This window comes from Apaloderma vittatum, unplaced genomic scaffold, assembly GCF_000703405.1.
Source record: "Apaloderma vittatum isolate BGI_N311 unplaced genomic scaffold, ASM70340v1 scaffold21235, whole genome shotgun sequence".
Classification (NCBI taxonomy): domain Eukaryota; kingdom Metazoa; phylum Chordata; class Aves; order Trogoniformes; family Trogonidae; genus Apaloderma; species Apaloderma vittatum.
Genome location: NW_009719073.1, coordinates 7,447 through 15,402, shown reverse-complemented (window position 1 = coordinate 15,402; position 7,956 = coordinate 7,447). Strand labels below are relative to the sequence as shown.

General features: G+C 41.7%; 1 protein-coding gene across 1 annotated transcript in view; it reads left to right on the top strand.

Annotated features, from left to right (window-relative positions):
* The first annotated feature begins 1,414 nt into the window (after positions 1–1,414).
* Positions 1,415–7,956, top strand: part of LOC104274775 (selenoprotein O) — a 10,826-nt gene continuing 4,284 nt past the window's right edge. Inside the window, exons 1-5 of the mRNA XM_009870505.1 lie at positions 1,415–1,614; positions 2,560–2,740; positions 6,476–6,606; positions 6,992–7,272; positions 7,623–7,773. Of these exons, the coding sequence (XP_009868807.1) occupies positions 1,472–1,614; positions 2,560–2,740; positions 6,476–6,606; positions 6,992–7,272; positions 7,623–7,773 (887 nt within the window). The 5' untranslated portion in view covers positions 1,415–1,471. The remainder of the gene's footprint in view (positions 1,615–2,559; positions 2,741–6,475; positions 6,607–6,991; positions 7,273–7,622; positions 7,774–7,956) is intronic.

Below are 7,956 nucleotides of genomic sequence, written 5' to 3'. Positions count from 1 at the left end.
CTTCTGTCGTGCTTTTTTCTTTAAATCTTCCTGCAGCACGTGTAATGCTCAAATGCCAAACCCCACAATTTAGCATTTTTTTCCCTCTGGAAAAGTAAGACCGTAACTGCATCCCGTTCCAGCGGTGCGTTGCTGCTCTCCCCGGTTAATCCTCCCCTGAGGTTTCCCCCCTTTCGGAGGACGCAGACTGTGATGGAAGCGAGGGCAGAAAGGTCGTAAGGGCCTCCTGACGGCTCGCTGCCGCGTTGTCCCTGTGGTGTCTAAAATCACGCGTGTTGGGTTGGGTTGTGCTGCTTGTCCTGCCAGCAGAGGAGGTTTAAGCTGGATATTAGGAAGAAGTTCTTTGGTGAAAGGGTCACTGGGCATCGGAACAGGATATCCAGGGCAGTGGCGAAGTCGCCGTCCCTTAAACAACGTGTTGAGCTGGTGCTTAAGGATATAATTTAGTGGTGTCCTGGCAGCGCTAGGTTAATCGTCGGACTTGATGATCTTAAAGATCTCTTCCAACCCAAAGAGGTTCTGTGGTTCTACCAGCAGGGCCTTTCCTCCATCCTTCCTGGCTGTGGTGGGGAATGGTGGAAAAGCCCCAAGAATGGCATGCTGACCAAATCCCTGCAAAAGATGTCTGTCTTTGTTAGCCTGCACTGCTTTAAATCTTTCAGGTTGTTTCTCCCACTTGCATTTTCTGTTCCGGCAGCGCACAGTCTTGGTAACACCTTAGTTTCATACACATGGTGCTCTGGAGCTCTGCTTTGCGTCTGTGGAGGTGAAAGAAATCACAGTGAAAATCCCAGATACGGTGGCAGTGCTGTAGGTCTGCCCTGGGCAGCTCTTCTGCTTGCCTGTGGCTTCTGAAGTGCTGGGAACACGGGCCGAGAGCCACCCCTGCCAGTTTTATTTACTTGATATCTGTTAAACAAGTTAGCTTGCTATATTCTATCTGTTCGGGTGTGGGTTTTTTTAATGCAACTGCAATATGTGCCTGTATGGAACACCCTGCTTCTAGATCTACCCAGAAAGATAAAAAACCCCTTCTATTTTTCGAGAGGCACGACCGCAGTCATTTTATTAAGAGGAAACCAGTGACAACTTATTTAATAGTTATACTCACACAGATTTTTTTTAAAAAACTATTGCATCAATAAAAACAACAGGGTTAATGATTAGAAGGGTTCCATTTAACTGAAGGGTTTATTTTGTTTTGTTATGTGTGGTTTTCATTGCAAGTGCGTTGTGTCTGTCTAACTGAGCTTTGACAGGAGTCTGAAGGTCCAGCTTTTGTTCTCAGATCTGCCACTGCTTCGCTGTGTAACCGTGGACTGAGCACATCTGCAGGCATTTGTTTCTCCATTTCCAAGGAGGTGTTCCTGCCTTCGTAGCCTGAAAACTGTCTGTGTCTTCTCGTTGCAGGCAAGCTGATGGTCGGAAGGTCCTGCGGTCGAGCATACGGGAGTTCCTGTGCAGCGAGGCGATGTTTCACCTCGGAATACCAACAACAAGGGCTGGAACATGCGTGACATCTGACTCGAAAGTCGTCCGTGACATCTTTTACGATGGGAATCCAAAAAGTGAAAGGTGTACCGTTGTTCTGAGAATAGCTTCTACGTTTATAAGGTAGAAGCCTATTTTTCTTGTGGGTTTTTTTATATTTTTTAAAACCAAGCACAGCAGTCTTTTAAGATACTGTTTTAAATGTATTTCTGTAATGGCACCATTTGTGTATTTCTTGTCCTGGAGGCCTGGAACTCTTTTGTGGGGCTGTAGGAAGCCTCTCTCCTTGTCCATCAGATGGGATGAGCTGGTGTCTTCGCACACAGACAGATAAACGCTGAGGATGCTAGCCTGGTAGAAAGAAGAACAAAGTTCTGCAGACCTCAGAAGAGATATTTCATGTTTGTGCCTGTGCAGAATACATGCTTTTTTTGATGTCAGTAGTAGCGGTGGATTATAGCTCTACCCTTAATTCCAAAGCTATTCTGATGTAGTACTGTCAAAGCTTGGGTGTCCTTTTGCTGCCCGAGAAGTGTACGAGATTCCTGCTCCAACAGAAAATATCAAGAGTTTCAGGAAGTTGCATTGCTTCTTGTAAGGTCACAGAATATTAGGAGGAAAGAGAGACATAAGAAATATATGTATGCCTGTGTATATGTATGCCTATATATATATGTATGTGGAAAAATCTGTATTACATGCGTGATGTACAGTCTAGTATTTTAAATAAGACCTATTGCTGTATATTTACTCATGATAAGAATTTTTCTGTAGAAGTAGCTGTAAGAAACTTTAACAGTCTGGTCTTCAGTACCAACTAGAGTCTTAGTCAGTCAATGTAGTTACTGGTGGATGTCTGGACTTCCTTGCATTGAGCCACTGAGTCTCGCCAGGCTTCATGTAGGAACCTTTCTGGTCTCTTCTCTCAGCCACTTGAAGGATTGGTGTTAAACTGGAGAGATGATGTGGTGTAATTGCAGCAACAGTAAATGTTTTTCTGCATGTAATGTCAAATGAAGTTAATAGTATCAGGTAATGCTAAAATGTGTTCTTGTTATTTTAAAACAGGTTTGGTTCTTTTGAAATTTTTAAACCTCCTGATGAATACACAGGACGTAAGGGTCCCAGTGTTAACCGAAATGATATTCGGATACAGATGCTTGATTATGTGATCAGTACTTTCTATCCAGAAATCCAGGAGGCTTATCCAGACAACAGTATTCAGAGGAATGCTGCTTTCTTCAAAGAGGTAAGAAAGACCTAATTCTCTTCATAAATCCATAGCAGTCATCTTTAGGAACTTCATCTGCAAGCACAGATGACTGGAGTCAGCTAATACCTTGTATCATCCGATTGCTTGAGATATTCTTTTTTTGAAGAAGACGAGACTCTTAATAGATCTGCTTATCAATGAAAGTAGGGTTGATGCTGATCAAAGCAACGAAAGTTTAACCTTGGTAATAACAAATCATGATTGCTCTGGCAGAGCTTCATAAGACTCGTCTCCATTTGCTGAGAGTGTCTTAGACTGTGAGGGGGAAATCTAGCCCTGACTGTCAGGTGATGAGTCGATGATGGCAAGACATCACTTGCAAGGCTTCATCTTGTAAAACACTGAGAATGTCAAGTCACCTCCCTCATTTTCCACATTCCAAGCAGGAATATTGGCTGTAAACCATTTTAACTTGAGGCTTTAGAATTGAAATGTTTAAAGGCAGTCAGGCACTGTGAGGGCTTGCCTGAGGAAGTGGCAAAACCTCCAACTTTGGAAATAGTAGGATCAACTTGAGGTAAACATGTCTTAGATGTGGTGTAGTATCAGGTCATTCTGCAGTGGCCCAGAGGAGAGGCCGGGTGATTTCTCAGGGACTCATTTTGAACTTCTTTTCAACTACTGAATGAATTTAGATCTTAAGAATTATTAGAGATCCATAACAGAAATTGAGAAGTGTAACATTACTAAATGTAGAATTGTTATATTTCTTTTTGAAGTAAAATGTAGCTAAATTAATTGGTATCTACACCTCATCTCCTGAATATACCTTTTGCCTCACTGTTGATATTGTTATTCTTGACATTGAGTTCCTGACACTATATTCGTTTGTTTGAATGAGGAAGGAAAGATTTTGGGGTAGGGGAATAAAATGCTTTTCTTCATGTTTTATTTGCAGAAGGCGTCCAGTTGAAATTACTGGAGAACTATAATAAAGGCTTTGATTTGGATAACTTGAAGTTAGAATTAATGTTGCAACCCAAATAAGAATGTTGCAGCCAGATAGTAAGCGGAATAATTAAAGCGTACCTCAGTCAAGTAGACTTGGCCAGCCTACGTAAAAGCAGGTGTGGTGTTTTGAAATACGGAATTACGTTTTGAAATCCGGAATTACATGGTAGGGACTGAGGGAACAGCTGCAGCATGATGCCTTTTCCTAACAGACCAGTAAGAGGTCAAAAGGCAGGCTGAAAATCTGATATTCTCTAAGTTTTGTGGAGTTTGAATTTGTGGGTTTGGTTTTTTGTTTGTTGTGGGGGTTGGGACAGGGGGGTGGTGTTTTGTTTTTTCTGTCTGGGTTTTTTTATTGCTTTAGCACAATCTGTGCATACTTGCATTATTTCTTCAAAAGCAAGCTGTGGCTTGGCCCGGTGCTGGGTACCGGCACTGGGCAGACCTTTTGCGTTGGAATGATGGGAGCTGGTGAGGAGAGCTGTGGTTTGTTACCCGCTTGGTACGTGTCCAGCTCTGTACGTGGCAGCACATTTCCCTTGCTGATAACAGAAAAGTTACAGGACTCGGGGACGTTTGTGGATGTCTGTATGTGTGTCCAGTCCTATTTCTTTCTGCTTTTGGCAGAAAAGCTTTTTGGCCTGTCCCAGTAGCTACTAGTTTCCCCCATCCTGGCATCCTTTTTTCTTGCCCCGTCTCCATTTTTTTTCTTTTGCTTGTTTGTGGTACTCTTGCTTTTGGCTGTACATGCTCTGTGTCTGTGCTAGTGTTGCCTCTTTGTGTTTTCTCTCCTCCTTAGTAGAGACTTTCCATACCTTTCCCCACCCGAAAAGCACCCCTGTGCCTTATCTAATTTGCCAAACTGTTTCAAGATTGGGGAAGTGGTGTCAGCCCGACTCTTAACGTGTTTTATCTTTCTTTTTGCGCTGTGGAAGAAATGAAGGAAAAAAGTACAAGTGATTGCATTTGGCAGCGCTGTGTGGAAAGCGAACACCATTATCTGCATTATCTGTACCTCTCAAATTTGTAGCTGTTGTTTAAATTTAAACGAGCATGTCCTTGAGATAGTGCTCACATTTACATATACACCATGCTTGTTTTCTAGTATGGCTAGCAGTAGAAAATATCAAAAAGACTAATGTTCAAAGTGAGTGCGCAGCTGTCTCTTTCTAATCAATACTCTCCTCTTTGAGCGCTGCCCGAGCTTTAATTGCGTTTAGGTGTTCTCAGTAGTGGGATTTCTTTTTTTTACCAGAGCACTGGTGGCATGTGGTGCATTCACACAAAGACACCCAGAAGCCATGAACTGCCTTGCTGCTGGAATGTTTTCATCCTGACACTGGCAGCCGGGTTTTGGGTTTTTTTTTAATTGGTTTTTAAGTTTTACCATCTTCCTGGCACAGAGCCGTCGTACAGGGTGTGTCTCTCTTGCTGGTTTAGGACATGCCAGTAATCAGTTTGGGACATGTGTAGCTGTCTCCTGACTGCCTCCTGAAGCAGCGTTCAGAAATAGTGGGGAAGGTGCCCAACACAAGAATTTTGTAAAAAGTAGAAGTGTAGGATCTCAAGGTGAACCAAAAGCTTCTGTTCCCGTCATCATCTGTGAATTTTGCTACCTGTCAGATTATCCCAGGGCAAGATTTTTCTAATTTTTCTTTCTTGCCTGTCTGAATGTGTTCAAAGAAAAGGAAAATGGAAAAATTCTGAGTTTGGAGACAGAGGCATGAAACGAATGTTTTTTCTGTTAACTAGATGTTTGAAAAAGTCTTAAGAAAATGCATTTGCACTTCAGCCTGGAGGGGTAATTTAATTTCTATACAGTAATAAGTAATTGGGAAGATGGGTGATTTTAGCTGTGGAAATAGTTTGATTTAAAAGTTTTAGCTAATGACTGCATAAGATTTTTGTGTATCACAGTTCTTTAAAGTATTTAGAAATATCTAAGTTTGTTTAAAAGCCAGGTTAGCTTCTTGAATTTTAGATTTCATAGGGCTTATCTAGTTGTAGTTGACAGGTGGACTAATTTAATAAAATAAATACTGTGATATTTTTAAATAGTTCTAGTTGTTTGAAGAATGAGTCACATGTAGTGTTTGCAGTCCAGGATTCTCTTAACAGTGACTCTCAGCTAAGCAATGGAAAGCTCTAGTGAAGCATGCATTCAGTGAGGAATTGTATTTAAATAAAATTGTCATTCCTGGAATATTTTTGCTTAACCTTCCGGTTTTTTCCACTCTCAGCAAATTGAGGGAAGTGTTTATCGGTGCTAAAACTTGTTAGCAGGGAGTAGTTTTTTGTGTAAGCCATTTACCTTCCTGTAAATCACTCCTGAATACCAGTTAAACCAAAAGACTTGCTTTACTAGTTCCATATAGTTAATTTTATTTCTTAGACTTCGCTTATGTTTTCTCCTGCCTGTAGTTAAAAGAGTCTCATAGTAAGCAAAAGAAAATATTTGTATAATAGCAAGTCCGATGTCAGACAATTGACCTTATTTCAGCGTTCTGTCTTCAGTATGTTTTAAAGCTGTCCAGTTGACTTGCAAGTCAAGTGTGGAAGGAAAGAAGAGGCAAACAGAAGCAGGAGACTGAGAAACTGGGTGGTTACTGACAGGAGGAGAGAGGCAAGCTGTCCTTAGGATGTTTGTGTGTGTGGCATGCTACCAAAATCGACTTCCGTCGGAGCTGTAGAAACGTCGGTTCAGACTAAGAAATGTTTGGAGATATATTGCGTTTAAAAAAATTAAAAAATCTCTTTTAGATAACAAAACGGACGGCAAGATTGGTGGCTGAGTGGCAGTGTGTTGGGTTTTGCCATGGCGTGCTGAATACGGATAACATGAGCATAGTTGGACTGACCATCGACTACGGCCCTTTTGGATTTATGGACAGGTCAGTGTGGTGTAATTACTTGAAACCCGCACGTGTGTTTGCTATGTAGAACAATCCTGATGTTCACGATTGCTTTAATACATTAACAGAAGTAGATTTATCAAGCCTCTTTATGGCAAAGTAGATCAAGTTAGTTCAAGTTGTCCTGAAATTCTTTTCAGCTTCTTTTTAACTGCATTCACGATGTCTCTGTTAGACTGTTCTTGTAGCCTGCAGGGTTTCTCAGTGTTTGAGAGGGCAGGAAAATGTCTAATGAGGTAACTTTGGGAAAAGAATCAGAGTGTTTTCACTGAATTACTTTTTCTTTCCTAAAGGAGGCTACAATAATAGTTTTCACTCTCTCGGTGTCCAGATAACTAGAAGAATGCTGTTTCTTCGTTTGTAGATATGACCCTGAGCACATTTGCAATGGTTCTGATAACACGGGGCGCTACGCTTACAACAAGCAGCCAGAGATTTGCAAGTGGAACCTGGGGAAGCTCGCTGAAGCTCTGGTTCCAGAGCTGCCCTTGGAAATAAGCGAACTCATTCTGGAGGAGGAATATGACGCCGAATTTGAGAATCATTATTTGCAGAAGATGAGGAAGAAACTAGGCCTGATCCAGCTGGAATTAGAAGAAGATAGTAAGCTGGTGTCTGAACTCCTCGAAACCATGCATCTCACAGGTTGGTGAAGAGCGCAGGAGGTTATTGTTTAATAGCCTGTCAGTACAAGCAAAATGTAGTTTGTAACTTAACCTTACAAGAAGCAGCCTTGCATCACTATGTTGTTATCTGAGAGAAGAAAAAAAGAGTGAAAAATAATTACCTTATTCTGATCTCTGGGGCAGCTGTTGCCTTATAGAGGGCTTCCCTGTCTCACATTTGCACCCTCACTGAGGGAAAAGTTTTATCTGCCTCCTCAGACCAGTGACCTGTACTGCTGGGGGCGTCTGACCTGTACTGCTGGGGGCGCGGTAGGAAGAAGATGTGGGACCTGTTTTACTGCTGATTACTCACAGAATTCACTTTTTCAGGTGGAGACTTCACAAATATTTTCTGCTTGCTGAGTTCATTCTCAGTAGACCATGATCCTTCAAAACTGGAAGATTTCTTAGAGGAGCTTACGAGTCAGTGTGCTTCTATGGAAGAACTGAAAGTTGCTTTCAAACCGCAGATGGATCCAAGGTAATAGTCTTTTTTTTATTATTTTACTTAAATGCTTCTGGCCAGTGCTTTTAGTTTTATTATAAGCAAAATGGACTCTGCATGCTATGCAGTGTTTGACTCATTTTCAATTTGGAAATTTCACTGCTAAGTGGATGCATCGTGATCTACGGGAGTGCAAATTCTCCTGGGCTTTGGGACTGG